General features: G+C 36.0%; 1 protein-coding gene across 3 annotated transcripts in view; it reads right to left on the bottom strand.

The window, feature by feature from the left end:
• PRIM2 (DNA primase subunit 2) overlaps window positions 1-22,213 on the bottom strand; it is a 336,405-nt gene that overhangs the window by 255,654 nt on the left and 58,538 nt on the right. For all 3 annotated transcript variants that reach the window (XM_053222625.1, XM_015070154.3, XM_053222626.1), the window contains exons 6-7: window positions 16,269-16,370; window positions 14,042-14,179 (exon numbers count right to left, since the gene is read on the bottom strand). In XM_053222625.1, the coding sequence (XP_053078600.1) occupies window positions 14,042-14,179; window positions 16,269-16,370 (240 nt within the window). The remainder of the gene's footprint in view (window positions 1-14,041; window positions 14,180-16,268; window positions 16,371-22,213) is intronic.

The raw sequence follows: 22,213 nt of genomic DNA on the forward strand, positions 1-22,213 counted from the left end.
ATTCAATCAATCCCTTACTCCCTGGCCTGCTTCTACCAAAAGGGGCTGAAGAAATAAAGCATGTGCCCTCCAAAACAAAAGAGGCCATGAAACACAGCTCTGGCTAGAGAAATAAATAGAATTTGCTAGAGAAGAATAGCAAAGGATAACAATTCTAAGAAAACATTTGCTCCTCTTGCTCCTCTGATGAAGAGGAGCAGAAGTAGCCGATCTTCCTAACAAACACAAGAAAACCGAAGCTAAGCAGCCATGAATCCTGCAACTGAAAGACAATAATCGTGAGGAAAAGTATTAAGAGGATTTAAAAAGCACACCCTGACACTGTTAAGCCATTGCAGTATAGTGAGCAAACACCTATCTCAAGGTGAGTAAGAAAAATAACTCCTACGTGAGGAGTTTAAGATATTTAACTGGCTTAAGGTATTTCTAACTGGTAAATTCCCAATTCTGCCATTACTCTGTAGTCATGGGCTGACTGACACCTTTATACTCATCTACACTCATCCAGAAGGAAAAGGAAAAAAAGAATCCTACTAGTGTCACTTCCCACAGAGAAAGATATCATTAAAGATCACGAGCAGAGAAATTATGGATTCAGGTGGACTGGCCTGTAATTCTGGCTCAGCAACTAACCAGCACTGGGGTCCTGGAGAGGTTATTCAACCTTTTAAAGCCTCAGTCTCCTCATATGCAAAAACCATGCTATTAATAACCACCTCATAATGTTACTGACAGGATTAAATCGTAGTACATATAACAAATTAAACAGTGTCTGGTATAGAGTAAGTGCTTAAAAAACTTAGAAACCTGGCTCCATCACCACTATGACAATCACATAACCCAGCAAGCCAGTTCTCCAGCTGAAGTAAGTAAAGTTCAGAGGCTCTTGACCTCTGAAAAGAAAAATGATTCCACACTACATCATACAAGGAGAAAATACAGTTTGAAAATATTGTACCCTGCCGTAGGCCCAACCTACAGCGTGCAATTGATAAATATTTGCTGAAGAATAAATCCCTTAGTCAAAGTGTTAAGAAATCAAATTGGAAACACATAAAACACTGAAATTATCAAGATAAAGAAGTAATTTCTAGGACCTTCAGTACACAATTTTTTGAGCCATCCTCAAGAAGTAGAGATGATTTCCTTTTTAATATTTTAAACAAAACTCAAAAGTAGTCTGAAGGACTAATGAAAATGTACTTACAAAGCTTTAAGCTACTTGGAAGAATAGACTATAAATGCAAATTGCTATTCTCTTTCTTTGAGATTACAGGGGATTTTGTCCTGCCAAAATCCAAAACTGTATTAGTTTGTTTTTTTCCTCAAAGATTGAATACTATTTCATCTTCTTTCATTATTTTAGCCTTTCATAGTCAATGTGATAACTGTTAGATTTTTTATGGAATGGCTATAGAAGATAACATTCTGGTTAGCAATCTTGCTTGCTATTCTTCTGTTTTCAAATTTATGACAAAGAAATCCATCTTCTGTACCTTCTTCCAGTTTCAGTTCTCTATTTTCTAGATCATTACCTCATTCATAGCTCAATTTAGTAAGCTCACTGACACTGCTCACCTGTTTTGCAACTCAACAAATACTGTATGTGGACAAAATCATAGTTTCATAAAGAAGAGCCATAACTGCTCTTAAACCACAGCTTCAATGCTTTCCATATTACTCAAGTTTCATAATTCTAAGTTTATAATTTAAAATGTAGGTATAAAGACACAAAGCCACGTAATAATCATGGTTTAAAATGTACCCTAAAAGTATAAAATGATAAAAACAAAAAGGATTTTATACAAATAGCAAGAGGCTCATAAAACATTTATTCCTACTGTTAATGCCTCCTTAAAAATGTAGGGGAAACCAAACCTGTGCATTTAGTTGTTCTCAATTCTATCATTCCTTGATTATTTCTAGTATCAACGAGTCTAGAACAATTTTCATTTGATGTTTTTATTTGAACATCAAATATGAAAACGATGTTTTATCTGAAGTGCTCTGAACTTACACGATGCTTCCTAGAACATTCTAGATAACATTCTCCACACCACCCCAATTTTAGTGTATATGCTGCCTGAGTTCACAGGGTTCTGTGTCACTTAGCTAAAGATGTAAAGCCTTAATAAGATTTTTATTTCTGAGGCAGAAGATTCACAATGCATGTAAATCAGAAGATGGATTCTGCACTCTGACAAGTTCCTCAAATATATGTGTGCAACTAAATAGACAAGCAGTGAAATTTGAAGGTACAGAATTAGAAACTGTATATGGACAGTACTCGTCTGCCTGAATGGAGTGGGCAGGATGAGAAATGCCAGCGTTTGTTGTCAGCCATGGGTATGGACAAAGAGGGAACTTAAAAAATGAAGAAAAGTAACAGCAGCCTCATTTACCATCCCCTACTTCTACTCCCCAAAAAAGACAAGGTCAAGGAATTGTTCATATCTAAGAAAGAGCTCTGCAAAATCCAGACCAGAGTTGACATTTTCTTTGAAACTCTCTCTGAGATCTCCACACTAATTCATCCCTCTCTTTTCTATGCAACCTCTGTACTTCTGCTTTTACTGACCACAGTGTGGCATGGCCATTTATATCCCTCTCCCACCGCTGCTCCCTCTCACACTTTCTGAGCACCCTAAAGCTTAATCATACCTGTGTTTTTGCCTGGCCAAAGGTGAACACTCAAGAAAACATACTGAATGTGAATAAAAATCTTTTTGTAAACATTACATAACTATCACAAAATTAAATGCCACCTAGTTATAAAAGAAAGCCAACCTGATTATAAATAAATACTTCTTTTTAATATTTACTTTCTCTGGCACATATGTTAAGTATTATAGGTAAAAGAGCAAATACAGGATGCAGCCAATCCTACTTCTACCAAAGTTGGCTTAATTAATATAATATTTTACTTTGGTTAAATCCTGTGTCCTGTGTATGTTTTATATATATTTCCCTCCCATTATCATTCTTTCATTAATGATGACTCAAACCTTTAAGAAAACTAAAATTCAGGAGCAACTTGGTGGTTCAGTCCATCGAGCATCCGACTTCGGCTCAGGTCATGATCTCATGGTTCCTGAGTTCAAGCCCCACATCAGGCTCTCTGCTGTCAGCACAGAGCCCGCTTCAGATCCTCTGTTGTCCTCTCTCTCTGCACCTCCCCTGTTTATGCTCTCTCTCTCTCAAAAATAAATAAAACATTGGGGCGCCTGGCTGGCTCAGTTGGTTAAAAATCTGACTTCGGCTCAGGTGATAATCTCACGGCCCGTGAGTTCGAGCCCCACATCGGGGCTGTCAGCACAGAGCCTGGAACCTGTGTCAGATTCTGTGTCTCCTTCTCTCTCTGCCCCTCCTCTGCTTGTCCTCTATCTCTCTCTGTCTCTCAAAAATAAATAAACAAAAATAATAAATAAATAAATAAATAATAAAGCATTTAAAAAAAAACACTAAAATTCAAAATTGTCTAATCAGTACTTTTCAATGCCCAGTCACTGTTACAAATTACACTCTAAACATCTAATCAATCCTCAAACATTTTTCATATTCCGAGCTCCCTTGTGCAAATTTTTTAAACTGGAAAACTAAATATAACACTGTATGCTATATGTCAGCTAACTGGAATTAAAATTAAAAAATAAATAAAATATAAAAATACTTCATATTTTTAAAAATTGGAAAACTAATAGGTGATGCGTCTTTCCTTGCAGTGACTGAATAAATTTTTGCTCTAAGAGAGTAAAACTGTCAAAGATTTGAATTTACAAGTACCCCCCCCAAAAAAAATCTATTTCAGTATTCAGCTGTTTCCTAGCAACTGAATCTGCTGATATTTTCTCATCACAAGTAAGTAATAGGGATAAAAATCTGTATTTCAGTATACTCAGATATCAGTTAAAGCAATGCAGCTGAGCAAAAAAATAATAAGTAAACCATAAATAATGGCATAAATTTATGGCATTTTCTAACCAATCTAGGCTACAGCCTTAAAATGGGTAACTATAATTCTTAAATATGATAAATGACCTGAGAAACAGGAGTATTTATTAAAGAGTGTAGGAGGGATCTTTTCTGTGACTGGGGGTAGGTAGGGTGCACAGGGGACAAGAGGTGACCACAAAAATAGTAACCTAAGAATTACTCTAGAGAGTTAGTCCAACTATGAAGAATGAAGCTGCTATTCTCAAGGTGGCTAGAGTTTAAGCCTGGTTTATGCTGCATCATAGAGTTTCTAAACAAAATATAAAATTCATATCTTACATACTCCAGAGGAAAACTGTCAAAAGAGTTAACTACTGCAGCCAACTGAAGGAGTTCTTCAGAAGTGTTTTGAGGTTATAAACAGTTGCACTTAACACATTATCAAGATTTCACTCTTTTATAAACCGTACACTAAAGTGCAACCTCCATTTAACTTTAGCTTCCTCGATACAGCCAGAGAAAATATAAACAGGCAGTTCTCACAAGGTACTTCATCAGATCCTGAGGACCCTTTCTGCACAAGGCACTGTGACAGGCTTCAGAGATAATTAAGCTGAATACAGCACAATGCCTACAATGGAGAAGTAGAGTATGGCTCGATCTCTACCCTGGTGAATTCTACATTTAAAACATGTAATGAAAATATTTATTGAGGGCAAATGAGAGAAAGCAGTAGAAGGGCAGAGGTATTTGACTGGGCCGGGGAGAGGCAAAAAAGTGTAGCAAAAAGGAAGGCTACTGGACTTAACAAGCTTGGGGAGACCTGGGTCCTTTACTAATTAGCTGAATGAATTCTGATAAACCATTCAACCTTTGTGAGGCTAACCTTTCACGGGCAAAATGAAGAGACATTGCTGGTATTTACTGAGAGCCTCTCATAATAAGAAAGCATTGCACTAAAGTACTACCATACATAATAGGACAAGAAAGCATGCCCACTGATATCTATAAACTTAGAGTTTGCCTTCTAGTCACCAAGAATCGGGGCAAGAAAGCACAAATTATTACCACACAGCTCTAAAATCCTTTCCTGCTCTAAAGAAATCTGTGTATATGTACCACTAACATTTCCTGGCAAAAAGCAAAGAAAACGTGAAATAAGTGGTTCATTAAAATTCTTGCCACCAATAATTTCCATAAACACAAAATGCAAAACTGCACTAAGCACTATTGGGGGAAATAAAAAGAAAAATCAAAACCTCTTAAAATATTATTCTTCCCAAGAACTAAACCCTTCGAATGAATATCTAAAAAATATACAGCACTCTGCAACTTTTAAAAAAAGCACTTTCATTTACATTACTGATTTTCCTCAATAAGTAAAACCTTTCTATCAAAAATCTAGAATATTTCACTAAGACAAGAAAATAACTGTTACTGAATCTTATTCTGTGAATGGTGCCAAAAGTCTCATTTTGTAAAGTAAAATACAATTGGTGAAAAAAGCCAAGACTGATTTGTTCATTTGTGGTATCCAACTCATAGCACCTGAATGATCCCCACACCCAACCTTGAAATCGTTTGGTATTTGATCCTCTTCTCTCTTTATTCTTTACTCTTTAGAAATTGAACCCACTATTTCGTGTTCAAAAACTTCACAACCAATGTGTGTGTGGTTGTGACTCCCAAATCAATGTCTTCGTCTCCAAGCACTCTTCTAAGTTTCAACCCAGATTTACTACAATGTCCTATTAGTCCAAGAAATTCAACACACCCAATACGAAAATCATTTTCTCTCAAACAGCTCTTATATTCCTATTGCTAAAACACATCTCCAATGGTAACACCAGCAATTTATCAGTATTGTTTCCAAAATGGATAATGAAAGATGACCTACTGAGATAGGGAAAGAAATTATTAAATATCTATTCCTATTTTCTTCTAATTCTTTTTTAAAAGCACCCTTTTCTAATATCTACATCTGTACATTAAAGATGTGTGATATTTTAACAAGGAGTATACCAAAAATGTCTGGAAACCATTAGCATACAGACTAAAACTCAAACTCCTTAGCCTAGTGATATGCACTGCTACAGTGTATCTTCTACTATTCATCACAGGCATTAAATCTAAGCAAACAAACCACTAACCAGTCCCCAAACACAGCCCAGACATTCCAGCAACCCAATCATTTAGCTTTACTGCTCTCTGCAATCTGTTCATCTCCCTATAGCAAATCACCTAAAGCCAACGTCAATTCCATCCTTTCTCAAAATTCCCTGAGTTGAGGTGACAAAACTATCAGGACAATCCCCATTATCAATCAACCTAGTCACTGAGTCTTTACACACTTTAGCTCCCCCTATTAGATAAGATAGTTCTTAAGGGTCAAAGCCCTGTCTCATAAATTTCCCATCTCCCTTACTACCAAGGCACTTATATAGTAAACCTGACATATGTTTAAAAAATGCTTGTTGAATGGACAAAATTGTAAGCTGGACATTATATAACGCTTAATAACAGTATATAATAAATTAATACCATTTTTTTTTTAATTTGAGAGAGAGAGCACAAGTGGGGGAGAAGGGCAGAGAGAGAGGGAGAGAGCTTAGTGTGGAGCCTGACACAGGGCTCAATCTCACAACCATGAGATCATGACCTGAGCTGAATTAAGAGTTGGATGCTTAACGGACTGAGCCACCCAGGCGTCCCTAACTGTATCTTTTTAAGGAGTTGTATTATCAAGGGATTTATATATTTTTTTAAACTGAGCAAATATTAAAAATTATATTAGGGTCTGGTTACAGAGGAGGCATAAAGGTTGAATTAGGAGCTGAGATACAATGAATTGATAACTAGTTAGGGGAAAAAGAATGAAGGAAAGATATATTTCTTTGCCTCACATAACAATTTTAGAAGCTTTGGCCAGTTCTTTCAGTTAATAGTTTATTTTTTTTAATAACTTTCTGTTTACCCACATATTGTTTTGGGTACTAGGGACACAGTACTTAACAAGATAGATAGATGAAATTTTTTTTTATAAAGCTTATTTTGTAGTGGAGATAGACAATTACCAAAGAAATAAACAATAACAATATTGTATCTAACATGAAGGAGCCAGCTGAACAAATACAGAGGAAAATGTGTTTTAGGCAGGAGACAATCATGGCACTTTTGCAGAATAAAAAAGGCCAGTATGGCTGGAGTGTCATGAGCAAGAAGGTGGTACAAGATGGGACTACAGTAACTATCTATAGGACAAATTCATTAAAATTAAGTCAGAATCCACTAAAGTGGAACATGGACATACCCTATTTACCCTATATTTCCAATCCTAGGCATATAGCAACAGAAATGTGTTTTCCAAAAATGTCCTAGAATGTTCGGAGCAGCAGTATTAGTAATAACGAAAAGAAAGAAAACGAAACCAAATGTCTCTCAACAACAGAAGGAGAAAATACACTAAGTCAATCAGAATTGAGATGAATCAAAATCGTGGATTACCTAACAGGATCCAATAAAAACAGCATATCACCAGTTTTATGATATTCCTGCTCAAGATGTATAACTTGAATCTTAACATGCAGAAACATCAAACAAATCCCAACAGAAATATTCTACAAAATAACTAGCCTATTTTCTTCAAAAGCAACAAAGTCATAAAAGTCGAAACTAAGAACCTGTTCCAGACAGACTAAAGAGACATAACTAAATAATACATGTAATAGAAGATTGGATCCTTCTGAAATAAAGGACATGATAGAGACAACTGTGAAACTTGAATGGGGTCTGAGGATTAGCTGGTAGTCATGTATTGGTGCTAATGTGCTTATTTTGAAAGGTGAACTGTGGTTATATAGGAGAACATCTTTGTTTATAAGAATTACACCCTAAAGTACTGGGGGGTAATGAGACATCAGGTTGGGAACTTATTCTCAAATGGTTGTGGCAAAAAGCTAGTTTTTTACTTGCAACTGTTTTTGAATTGCAATTTCAAAATTGTAAAAGATTATCGATTTTGTTTAAAAGTTATTTTGGGGGGATAAAAGAATAAGCGGGAGGGAAGCAACAGAAAGGAATTCAAAGTTCATATGTTATGTATAGTGTATTTATTTATTTTGAGAGAGAGAAAAAGAGAGAGTGCAATCAAGGGAGGGGCAGAGTGACAGGGAGATAGAAACAATCCCAAGCAGAGAGAATCTCTGAGCTGTCATTGCAAAGTCTGATGCAGGGCTCAAACTCATGAACCGTGAGATCGAGAGTCAGAAGCTTAACCAACTGAGCCACACAGGTACCCCCATATGCTGTATTTTTTACCAACAAGATACAAAACTTAAATGCAATTTGCTGAAAAAAATAAAGATATTACTAACTTAAGAACTTAAAGAGTTTGCCCTTGGGACACATGGGTGGCAAAGTGAATTAAGCATCCCACTCTTGGTTTTGGCTCAGGTCACGATCTAATGGTTCTTGGGTTCAAAGCCCCATAGCAGGCTCTGTGCTGTCAGTGTGGAGCCTGCTTAGGATTTCTTTCTCCCTATCTCTCTGCCCCTCTCCCTCTCTCTCTCAAAATAAACAAACTCTAAAAAAAAAGTTTGTCCTTAACCTCAGTATATTTAGAGGTTGCATCCTCTGCACAAAACAAAAAAATAAACTTTGCAAAAACCTGCACATATCCTTTCTACATTAAATTATTAGAAAGATAAACTGAAAAAAAAACTGAATAGCAAATATGCATGTGCCCATTTTTTATTAGTAAGAAAAACTTTCTTTCAGAAGCACCCAAACAATTCAAATTTTCAGCCAAATTACATTATACTATGTACACAGACTAACAATTTGGAAGAAAAAAAAAAAAAGAAAACTTTCCTTTTCAAAATCTTTTCAAAACTTTTCAAAATCAGCACAGGGATGTTACCAATACTCTAGAAGCTTTCTGCAAATGTACGATGATATTTTTGGTTGTCATGGGAACTGGGGAGGGCCACTATTAGCATTTAGTAAATTAGAGCTAGAGATGCCCAACATCCTGAAAAGTATACAGCTGTTTCACACAAAGAAGTGCTGTCCAAAATGTCAGCAGAGAGAAAAATGGGTGAACAAAACCAGTAATAATAACACAAGGGGAATGGGCAACCAGGAGGCAAACATCAGTGTTTGCCACAGAGATTCATAGCAGTGAAAGACACTATTTTCATCTGTAAATAGATGATGGTCCAACATAAGTCACAGACAACTAAAGAAACTACTTAAAAACATCAACTATACTGAGGATTTTTTAAATATGAAAAATACAGAATTAGGGAGAGAGAAAGAAGATTTAAGTTAGTAAACACCTATCATACTAGGTGGTTTCATTAACTGCCTTATCAGTCAAACCAGAGGTAATATTTTAGTCTTCGCAAATGCTGAAATAGCTGAATTATACATGTTTAGGTAACCCCGGTCAGTAATAAAAATTATTTATGCCAGAAAATATAACAATTTTTAATTCAAAAGAAAAGGTTGGCCTATCATTCTACTGTGTGTATAGGTAAAAAGAGTAACATCACAACTTTAAAGTTCTCTTCTGCACCAAGTACCAAAAATAGTATTTTTAAAAACTAGATTCCTTTAAAAGGCAACAATACTGCAAAATGTGTATTTTTATTCAAGTATAATATAACACTGTATGTTTATTATACTTGAATAAACATACAGTGTTATATTATTTCAGGTGTACAATATAATGATATAACAATTCTATATATTGCTCAATGTTCATCTTGATTAGTGTATACTCTTAATCCCCTTCGCCTATCTCACATAACCCCCACCCACCCTCCCTCTGGTAACCATCAATTAGTTCTCTGTATTTCAGAGCCTGCTTCTTGTCTCTATTTTCCTTTGATTTCTTCAAGTCCACATTAAGTGGAATCATATGGTATTTGTCTTTCTCTGACTTATTTCACTTAGCATTATACCCTTTATATCCATCCATGTTGTTGCAAAAGGCAAGATTTCATTCTTCATGGCTGAATAATATTCGTGTATGTGTACATCTTCTTTACCCATTCATATATCAATGGACAGTTAGGTTACTTCCATGTTTTGGCTATTATAAATAATGTAGCAAAATGTAACGGTGCATATATCTTTTTGAATTAGTGTTTTCATATTCTTTGGGCAAATAGTAGTGGAATTGCTGGATCATATGGTAATCCTATTTTTAATTTTTTGAGGAAACTCTATAGTGTTTTCCACAGTGACTGCACAACTTTGAATTCTTACCAACAGTGCACAAGGGTTCCTTTTATTCTGCATCCTTGCCAATACTTGTTTCTTGTGTTTTGGGTTTTAGCCATTCTCTCAGGCATGAGGTGATATCTCATTGTGGTTTTAATTTGCATTTTCCTGATGATGAGTGATGGTGGGCATCTTTTCATGTATCTCTTGGCCATCTATATGTCTTCTTTGGAAAAATGTCTATTGAGATTCTTTGCCCATTTTTTATCAGATTATTTTTTTGGTGTTGAGTTGTATTAAGTTCTTAATACATCTGGACATTAACTCCTTATCAGACACATAATTTGCAAATCTCTCTCATTTGGAAGGCTTTTAGTTTTGTTAATATTTCCTTTGCTTTGCAAAAGCTTTTTATTTTGGTGTAGTCCCAATAGTTTAATTTTGCTTTTCTTTCCTTTGCCAAAGGAAACTACCTAGAGAAATGTTCCTACAGCTGATGTCCAAGACATTACTGCCCGTTTTCTTCCAGGACTTTTATGGTTTCAGGTCTCACATTTAGGTCCTTCATCCATTTTGAATTGATTTTTATATATCATGTAAGAAAATGGTCCAGTTTCATTCTGTTGCATGTAGCTATCCAGTTTTCACATTTGCTGAAAAGACTTTCCTCTTGTATATTCTTGCCTCCTTTGTCATAGATTATTGATCATCAAAGCATGAGTTTATTTCTGACTCTCTATTCTGTTCCATTGATCAGTATTTATATTTTTATGCCAGGATATTACTGTTTTGCTTACTATAGCTTTGTAGTCTACCTTGAAATCTGAGATTATGACACCTCTTTTTTTGCTCTTTCTTCAGATTGGCTATTCGGGGACTTTTATAGTTCCAAACAAATTTTAGGGTTATTTGTTCTAGTTCTACGGAAAATGCTATTGGCATTTTGATAGCGACTGCATTAGTTCTGTAGATTTCTTTGGGTAGAATGGACATTTAAACAGTATTAGTTCTCCCAATCCATGAACATGGAATATCTTTCCCTTTGTAGATGTCATCTTCAGTTTCTTTCATCAGTGTTTTACAGTTTTCAGAGTACAGGTCTTTCACTTCTGTTGTTCAGTTTATTCCTAAACACTTTATCTGATTTGTTTTTTCAAATACCTTTTTTGGTACTTGATTCAGAACTTCAAGGTTACGTGATGTGGCTCTTTTTAAGCTATACTAATTACAGTTAGAAGTATAGGCCAACCTTTCCTTTGGAGTTAAAAAGTATATTTTCTGGTATAAATCATTTTTATCACTGACTGAGATTACCTAAATGTATATAATTCAGCTATATCAACATGTGGGTGTGATTATAAACAGAAATGCTTCCTTGGGGCACCTGGGTGGCTCATACGGTTGAGCATCCAACTTCAGCTTAGGTCAGGATCTTGCAGTTCATGAGTTCGAGCCCTGCATCAGACTCTGTGCTGACAGCTCAGAGCCTGGAGCCTGCTTCGGATTCTGTGTCTTCCTCTCTCTCTGCCCCTTCCCCACTCACGCTCTGTCTCTGTCTCTCAAAAATGAATAAACATTAAAAAAAAAAATTAAAACAAAATGTTTTCTTAATTTTTCTTTTAGCTACTTATTATTAGTGTATAGAAAGGCATTATTTCTGTATATGAGTTGTGTATCCTATGACTTTACTGATTTCATTTATCAGCTCTAGTAGTTTTTTTAGCGGAATCTTTCCGATTTTCTACAAACAGTATCACGTCATCTGCAAACAGTAAAATTTTTACTTCTTCCTTACCACTTTGGAAATCTTTTATTTCTTTTTCTTGTCTGACTGCTCTGGCTAGGACTTCTAAAACTACGCTGAATAAAAGAGGGACAGTGGACATCCTGGTCTCATTCCTGATCTTAAGGGAAAAGTTCTCAGTTTTTCACCACGGAGTATGATGTTGTTATATGGCTTTTATTATGTTGAGGTAAGTTCCCTCTAAACCTGTATTACTGAGTTTTAATGATGAATGGATGTTGTACTTCTCAAATGCTTTTTCTACATCTACTGAAACAATCATATGGTTTTTACCTCTTTCTGATGTGATTTATCACATTGATTTGTGAATATCAAACCACCCTTGTATACCTGGAAGAAATCCAACTTGATCCTGGTGAATGATTTTTTTTAATGGATTGTTGGATTCAGTTTGCTAATATTTTGTTGAAGATTTTTGTATCTATGTTCATCAGAGATATTGGCCTATAGTACTTTTTTGTAGTATCTTTTGGTATGAGGGTAATGCTGACCTCATAGAATGAACGAAGCTTTCCTTCCTCCTCTATGTTTTGAAATAGTTTGAGAAGAATATGTATTAACTCTTCTTTAAATGTTTGGTAGAATTTGCCTGTGAAACCATCTGTCCCTGGACTTTTGTTTTTTGCAAGTTTTTTGATTACCAACTCAATGTAATTGCTAGTAATGAGTCTGCTCAAATTTTCTATTTCTTCACGTTTCAGTTTTGCAAGGTTAAATGCTTCTAGGAATTCATCTGTTCCTTCTAGGTTGTTCAATTTGGTGGCATATAATTTTTCATAATATTCTCTTACAATCCTTTATATTTCTGTGGTGTTGGTTGTTACTTCTTCTTTCCTTTCTGATTTTATAGGAGTCCTTGCTCTTTTTTTCTTGAGTCTTGCTAAAAGTTTATCAATTTTGTTGATCTTTTCAAAGAACCAGCTCTGGTTCTGTTCTATTGTTTCTTTAGTCTCTATTTCACTTCTTTCCACTCTAATCTTTATTATTTCCTTTCTTCTACTGGCTTTCAGCTTTGTTTGTTCTTCTTGACTTGACCACTACTGTTATTATCCTCCCTCTTATACCTGCTTTTGCTACATCCCCTAAGTTTGGGCACTGTATTTTCATTTGTTTCCATGTTATCTTTTGATTTCCTATTTCTTTGTCGACCCATTCATTATTTAGTAGCATGTATGTAACCTCCAAGTATTTGTGTTCTTTCCGAGGTTTTTCTGTGATGATTTCTAGTTCTATATTACTGTGACTCCAAAAAATGTATGACATGATTTCAATCTTCTGGAATTTGTTGAAACTTGTTTTGTGGCCTAATGTGATCTATTCTGAAGACTGTTCCATGTGCACTTGAAAAGAATGTGCATTCTGCTATTTGGGGATAGAATATTCTGAACAAATCTGTTATATCCATCTGGTTCAATGTGTCACTCAAAGCCACTGTTTCTTACTGATTTTCTGTCTGGATGAGCAACTCAGTGATTTAAGTGGGGTGTTCAGAGCCCCTACCAAAACATGTATATTTTTTAAGATGTTATCACTTAATTGTAACACTTGCAACAAATCCATTGAAAAGCGCTGATCGTGTTATTTATTCAAACAGCTACCACCAATTGCATTCAGCAGGTTGTATACTGCAGCACTAGCATATCGCTGTTTTTATTACTTAATATAAAGACTTTCTTCTACATTACCCTCTACTGACACAAAATACCAATTTAGGACAGAAATCTAGGTTATATACACCACAGGCCACAACAAATGTGAAGGGCCTTATATGAAATGCATCTCCAAGGAAAAAAGGCATGACCTTGCAGACATGACCCATAGAAGCTTCTCACAAAATTAATCAGCTCACTATTAGTATTACTATGAGAAAGATAAGAAAACTAATTATGGGCAGTAACAAATAAAAACTTAGTGCTTCCAGAATTACCAGTACATCATAAGCAATTTGAATGTTGTTATAAAAATTAAATTAACTTATTTCTCAAGAAGTGTAGAACAGAACAAAACTACCAAGGGTATATAATTAAAACATGTGTATGTGGCCATAAAGTAAAAACAGAAATAAAGTGAAATACTTACTGCCAAAGCCTTGGACAGTTTGGCTCTAAATTCATTCAGGACAATTGCCACAATATCTTTAAGTGGTACATAAGCAAAGCCATCTTCCAAATAGACCTTCCTTCCTCGGAACAAATCCAGAGCATCAGCAAAAGGGATCTGAATTCATGTGAAACAGGGAAAGTAAGTCGGTACCTGTCATGAAATCCTCCTAAGTCTTCATACATACTAAGTCTAAACAAAATACTTCCTGCGAGAAATTCATTTGTCCCAGCAGATTAAAAAAAAAAATCTATTTATATTCTTTAAAGCTAAAAAACAAACATTAGGAAAAGATGACAGTCAAAAATGTGCTCATTTCAGAGTAGATGATTTGAAAAGTAACTTAGTATGCATTATTTTACTCTTAACTCCTAAGTTTACAAATTAAAATCCTCAGAATTTTAAACTCTCAACTCAAGCCCTCTAAGTACATTGCATTCCCCTCATATGACATTTTCCACAACTTTATTCTGCATCTATTATCTATATACAATATGTTCAGTGCTGAAAATTACTAAAGTAATTCCAAATTTCTTCATCTGTTTCCATTCTTTCTCCAGAAAAACATATTGGAAAAGCTAATCTCAATACCAAGAAATGGAAATAGTAAGTGTTCATTTCTGCTACTGAAGTATTTGCCAGTAAATACCATTTAAAAAAAAACATACCACTCCACTTGGATTTTTTAAAATCCTAAGACCTACCCTAAAATTTTATGATATGAGCAGAATATGGTATTAGTAAACTGAAAATCATCCTCTCTCTCCAATATAGTTTTTCTTTTTAAAAATGAGGTTAAAAAATCAGGTGAAAGAAATAATCCCCAAATTGCCTAGTCACCCAAGTTTTAGAGCAATTAAATCAATATGCCTAATATTTTTCCATATATCCAATACCACCACCCAATAAGCAAATCACATTTTTATTTTTTAACAGATCTGTTACTAAAGTTCATCACATAGTTGAGCAAACAAGACAGACACATATGGGAAGTCAAACAGTTCTACAGGGTGGTATGTGTCTGACACAGCATCAAACAACTTACACAGAACATATTAGAGGAAGAGGTTAGAGGGTTTATTTCAATGATGCAGGGAAGAGATGGGGATAGTTTGGAAACATGAGTTCTAGTCCAAGTTCTGTGACTGACCAGACTTATGATTTCTACACATTTAATGAATGCTTCTAAACCATGGTGGCCAAATCTACAAAACAGGGGAAGGGGAGAAAGGGATGGTATAAATGACCCTTAGGGGATCTTTAGCTCTAATATTCCATGATTCTAGATTAAGGTAGTCACAGTGGAAATAAAAATGCCCAAGGAGAAGCAGAAAATGATGTGAAGGCAGAGTTATGGGAAATGTGTGGTATGGGAGGAATAAATGTTGATTCCCATACTCTAAGTTTGGGAAGCTTACTGAATGGTGGCCTAATGAGTAGAAGGCGGAAGCCTAAATAGGGAGCTAATATGGAAGCAGGATTTTAAACTACTGGCACTCACCAACAATAATCAGTACATCCTTTTCAAAGGAAATTGTAGTGTTACAACTGTCAGATTTTAAAATCACTTTCAGCTCTCCCCCTTCCCCTTCTGAATTATTCAGTCCAAAAGCTGTTCAGTGGGTGCAAGCAAAGTAGGTACCTGTGCTGAGGAATAGAAGGCAGCAGAAGTGGCCTCGTTCAAGATGTCAGAATCTGAGTAGGTTAAAGAAGGTCTTGCCATGAGAGAGCAAGTAGGCAGATGGCATCATAGCCCAAACAGAATAAGAAAGAGTCCAGGTGGGGAAGACAGTCCAAGCATGGCATCAGAGCCCAAGAGTGATGTAAAAGGCTATCACATAGCAGTGATCCAGAACGAAGTGTTGAAGTCAAGTAGACTTCAAGGAGGGGAGAGTACTCCTGCCAGTGCAGCTCAGCATGAAGTGTAAAAGCCTAAGCATTGTGAGCAGAGTATTTCTTGAAGAGAATGGTCTGCCTTGGCAGGGTCAGAGTTCAAACAAGGTTACAAGGGTGTGTAGGCTATGTAGGAGGACAGCCCAGCACAGAAGGGTTGGCACACCCTCAGTGGGGTGAAAATGAATTCTGCACAGGAGAGAGAGAAGCTACAGTGACCAGAGACTATACAACTGTATTAATTAAATACGTACATAAAGCTCAATGTGATATATTTAACAAAACCCAGGAAGTATTTTAAAAGTTTATGTACCTTATAAACTGACTCCAACTCCAACTCCGACTTAGACGCACTCGAAGAGGTTGATGAAGCAATAATCTCATGTTCTCGGAGACTCCTCTCTTCATCACTTATCTAAAAGGAAATACATTTTATGTGGTTTAAGAAATTAAAATTTTTAAAAGAAATTAAGCCTTCATTCAATAAAACACTTTCCTATTCTAGTAAAGATACTGTACTTTCACAAAATATTTTTTAAAAATCCTGATATCTCAAATAATTCCTAATATGAGTACTAAATCATTAAGAAGTCAAAATATGAAAGAAATTTTAAATTCAACATACTTTCAAATTCCTACTCTGCCAATTTCTTTTTTTTTTTTTAAGTTTATTTTGAAAGACCAAGAGTACATGCGAGAGGGGGAGGGGCAGAGAAAAAGAATCCCAAGCAGGCTCCACCCTGCCAGGGAGGAGCCTGACATGTGGCTTGAATCCATGACCAGTGAGATCATGACCTGAGCCAAAACCAAGAGTCAGATCTTAACCAACTGAGCCACCCAGGCACCTCTACTGTGCCAACTTCTGAGGACATATACCACAAAGGAACAACAGCAAAAAGAAAAAGTATTATACTAGGAAAGAAATTATAATAAAAACACAGGCTAATACAGACCAAAAAGAACCATAATCTTAATTCAAGAGTTATATTAATTTCTTAAACTATGTATTTGCAGGGGTGCCTGGGTCACTCAGCTGATTAAGCATCAGATTCTTAATTTTGGCTCAGGTCATGATCTCACAGTTCATGAGAAGATAGAGCCCTGGGTAGGGCTCTGTGTTAACAGTGCAGAACCTGCTTGGGATTCTCTCTCTCTTCTCTCTCTCTCTGCTTCCCCCCTGTTCGCGTTCATGTACATGCTCTCTCTCAAAATAAACATACATTTAAAAAAAAATGCGTATTTGCATTTAAGAGGGGTTTAACTATTTCTTTTTTTGTTTTTTTTAATGTTTATTTTTGAGAGAGAGACAGACAGACAGAGTGCCAGGGAGGAAGGGCAGAGAGAGAGGGAGACAAAGAATCCGAACTAAGCTCCAGGCTCAGAGCTGTGCACACAGAGCCTGATGTGAGGCTCAAACTCATAAACCATGAGATCATGACCTGAGCCAAAGTTGGACACTTAACCAACTGACACACCCAGGTGCACCAGTTTAACTATTTCTCAATTTTCTTTTTTACCAATTTAAGTTTTTTTAATGTTTATTTATTTTGAGAGAGACAGAGCATGCATGCAAGCAGCGGAGCGGCAAAGACAGAGATAGAGAATCCCAAGCAGGCTCCACGCTGTCAGTGTAGAGCCCAATGCTGGGGATCTCATGACCTGAGCTGAAATCAAGAGGATGCTTACCCAACTAAGCCACCCAGGCACCCCCTAAAGATTTTATTCTTAAGTAATCTCCACACCCAACATGGGGCTCAAACTCACAATCCCAAGATCAAGAATCATGTGCTCAGGATGCCTGGGTGGCTCAGTCAGCTAAGCATCCAACTTCGGCTCAGGTCATGATATCACCATTCACAGGTTGGAGCCCCATGTCAGGCTCTCTGCTGTCAGGACAGAGCCCACTTCAGAACCTCTGTCCCCCTCTCTCTGCCCCTCCCCTACTCGTTATCTCTTTCTCTCAAAATAAATAAACTTCAAAAAAAAAAAAAAAGAACCAGGTGCTCTATGGACGGAGTCAGCCAGGTGCCCCTATTTCTCAATTTTCTAGCCATACACAACAACTTCAAACTTAAACTACCAGCTTTCCTAGGAACAACTATAGATCTACTAGCTCAGATCATTATGTCTTCAAAAAGGAAAACACTGATCTGACTGGATAAGAATTTCAAACTTCGAGAAAAAGAAAAGATCTGAAAATGAGATAAAATATAAACAACAAACTGAAGGGAATATTTATACCATTTAACATCCAAGTTACTCTCAATAAACCCCTAGGTTGTAAGGACATAAGTACAGTAATCTAAAAGCAAAACACAAACAATAATCATATAAGTGACAAAAATAAAAGTAAGTTAAAATTCCATTCATTTATAATTGTCCAGATGATCAGCCTTTGTACCTTTCCTGATCACTTTTACAGTGATCTACATTGGTTAAGATTGGTTAGGTTATACTACAGTTAAAGAATTTGAAATTTTTAATGGATTAACAAAAAATGGTATTTCCTGCTTTTCTGCATGTTCGTGAAGGGATGGTGGGAAGGCGGCAGTGGGAAGCAGGAACACTTCACTACCAGTGGTTCTCACCACGCAATCAGATAGCTTTTGGATGCTCCAATCTCCTGCATAATGGCAAACTGGTTCTTTCTAAAAGTTATACAGGTCAACTCCACTCACATTTCATTGACAACAGCAAATCTTACAGGTGTGCAATGTCCAAAGGAGCAGGAAGTATAATTCTACTACTTGCCCAGAAAGAAGGAAACCAAATTTACTGGTGAACAGCACCAATGATTATTGCAATCCATTCGTCCAGTCACTAATTTACAGTTTACACAACTTATGCTACAAAATACATTCAATCCTATCACAAGTGAAATAATCTAAAAGTTCTGTTCAGTAATGGCATTAGTCTCAAAGTTCAGCATCTGTGGATGATGCTTGGTGGTCTCTGTATTAGAAAACGATAAAGCTTCTCATTTCAAAGATAAGGTATCTATCCTCTGCACGTGCGTGTGCGCACACACACACACACACACACACACACACACTTAATAAACAGTACTAGAACAGGGAGAGAAAAACCATGGTAAACATTCCTATTTAGGACAGGGAAGAATGGGGAGGGGAGTCAATTAAAATAATAATGTCATATTAATTTATACCTATTAAAAAGGCAAAAATTAAAAAGACTTAGAAAACACAATGTCAGGACAATCTTTGTGTAGCGCACTTTGACAATACGTATCAAAAAGCCTTAAAACAAGCAGACCCTAACAATTTTACTTCCAGAATTAGTATGAAGTAAATTAACAGGACAAATACAAATAAAGGAATAATTTCTTTTCATCACAATATTATTTATAAAGTAAGAAAAAAAAATCTCAATGTCCAACAACAGGTATTTAGTTAAAGAAGTAGAACATGATGTTTCAGTAAAGCAGGCTTTATAATTCAGGTCAATCTCTCACAAAAATCAAAGAAAGAATACTGATAAAAATTTTTAACAGCATCTTCTTTAAAGCACAGGTTAATATTCAAATATAAAGTCAGATTCAAATGAAAGTGGAGTATCTAACAAAAGATCCCCCTACTTAAATGCCATTAATGAAATCCCAAGCCTTGAATATGTTTTAAGGTGGTCCTTGGTTCAAATACTCCAGACACCTGGCAGAAACAGACTCAAATCCTCTCTGAAGGGAAACACATTCCAGCATGCCTGAAACGATTCCTGCAAATACAGCTTCAAATACAATGTCAATCATATTGTCTTTTATAACAAGGTTGACAATAAAACATCTCTTCATGAGCAAAGAGAAAAAGACTCAAAGTATATAGATAATAACTATGTTAATATGTGTAAAGAAAAGACAAATATGACGATAGCTCTATGAATGGGAAACTATAAAAAGTGATTTGCAAAAGAGAGAGATTCTAGAAACAGAAAAAAAAAAAAACTCAGGAACAGAAATACAAATTCAGTGGAATCATAAAAAAAACCTCTTCAAGTTGTAGTGATTGTGGACTAGGTAGGTGATTCAGACCAATCCATCTGCATCAAAGTTCTCACAGGTTACTTGGGAACTGTCAGACTAACAGGTACGCCTTGTCATGTAAAGCCCGCTTTAATATTTGCTAAATTCTGGGAAAGCAGCTTCATGGAGACCCTGCCAAAAGTGGTAACTATGCCCTACTCTCTAGCACACTGAAGGACTTAAGTGGGTATGAACCAGAAGTTTATCAGCCTTCATATGGAGTTGCAGCCAAGTATCCAATTATCTAGTGGGACAGGGACTTCAGATTTTGGATTTAAATTAAAATCATCCTGAACTAGCACTTCCTACAAGCCCATGAAAGAAACAAATGAAAATCCTTTGGAAGAAAGACAATCCTCCTCGGCCTCAATAAATATGGTCCTCCAAATAACTTCCCAAATAGTCTCTAGCACACAAAAATAACAAAGTACACAAGGAAGTAAGACTCCATGAACAGGAACCAGATAGGTAAGACCAAAAGAGGGTAAGGACTGAAAAAGAATAAAATAGTCATTATTCACAGATTGTATGATTAGTATCCTTAGAAAACGCAGAAAAAGCCACAAATAATTAGACCTACTGAACTAATTAAACAAGATTTCTGGAGACAAGGTCAAATACAGAAAAACCAGTTGTATTTCTATATGTCAGCAGCCAAATTCAATAATGGAACTTTTTAAGCTTACTATTTACAAAAGGATTAAAACTATCAAGTACCTAGGAATAAATCTAACAAAAGACGTAAAAGGCCCCCACAAAAAAAACAAAAACAAAAAAACTGTGATCTTACTTAGGGAAATTGGAGAAAACTAAAAATAACAGAGAGATATCCCATTTGTGCCAGAAGACCAAATATTGCAAATGTACCACTTCTCCTCAAATTGACCTATAAATTCAAAACACTCTCAAAATTAGAACAGTTTCTGCATCTCTATGTGTGAACATTTACAAGTTGGTTCTAAAGTGTATATGGAGGGGCACCCTGGGTGGCTCAGCTAGTTGAGCATCCAACTCTTGATACCAGCTTAGGTCATGACCACACAGTCGTGAGATCAAAACCCACACAGGGCTCCATGCTAAGTGTCAAGCCTGTTTAGGATTCCCTCTCTCCCTCCCTCTCTCTCTGTCCCTCCCCAGCACATGTGCACACCATGCTCCCTTTCTCTAATAAATAAATAAATAAACATTAAAAAAAATTATGAAATGTATATGGACACACAAAGGCCCAAAAATAGCCAAGACAGAAAAAACGAAAAAAGATAACCACTCCAATGGAAAAATAAGCAAAAAACATGAATAGGCATTTAACAAATGAGAAAATTTAAAGGGTCAATAGTTCTATGAAAAGTTGCCCGATCTCCTTGGTCATCAGGTAAGCACATATTAAAACTACAGTGAAAAACTCCATGACCTAACACTATACAACCATTAGAATAGTTAACATAAAAAAAAAAAAATGTTGGTGAAGGTGTGGAGGAATTGGAACTCTCATAGATTGTTGGTGGAAATACAAATGGTGCAGCCACCTTGGAAAAAGATCCACGACTTGGTTATAAAACTAATGACAGCTGCCACTGTGACTCAAAAATCTGACTCCCAGGTATCTACCCAGGAAAAGTGAAAACATATGACCACAAAAAGACTTATTTAATCCCACTTATATAAAGTTCTAGAACAGGCAAAACTTCATGTGGTAGAAAAAGATGTGAACAGTGGTTTGCCTTTTGGAGGGCAGGAACAGGGATTTTCTGGGAGGCTGCATGCAGAAACTTTTAGGGCTGACAGTTATGTTCTGTTATCTTGGGAAGTTTGAGTTGCACACGTTTATGCATCTGTCAGAATTCATGAATGGTGCACTTAAAATTTGTGCATTTCATTGTACGTAAGCTTTGCCTTAAATAAAAAGAGAACTGTTAACAAACACTGAATTTCAGGATATGCAGGTGGGAATTGTAACCATTTCTGTAACTTAGAAATGGACTTACTCTGAAATGGATAGATACAGGAATGGAAAATAAGTGATAAACAAGTACAGTAAAATGTAAACTGTAGAATCTAGATGGTGAGTATATATGGCTATTCACTATAAGACTCTTTCAACTTTTCTGTATTTTTGAATCTTCTCACATTACAATTTGGGGGGCAAAATAACACAATGAAGGTATTACTACTCACCAGAACTAAAATTAGGTTGGACAATACAGATGAATGTGTACAGCAAT

This window comes from Acinonyx jubatus, chromosome B2 (assembly GCF_027475565.1).
Source record: "Acinonyx jubatus isolate Ajub_Pintada_27869175 chromosome B2, VMU_Ajub_asm_v1.0, whole genome shotgun sequence".
Classification (NCBI taxonomy): domain Eukaryota; kingdom Metazoa; phylum Chordata; class Mammalia; order Carnivora; family Felidae; genus Acinonyx; species Acinonyx jubatus.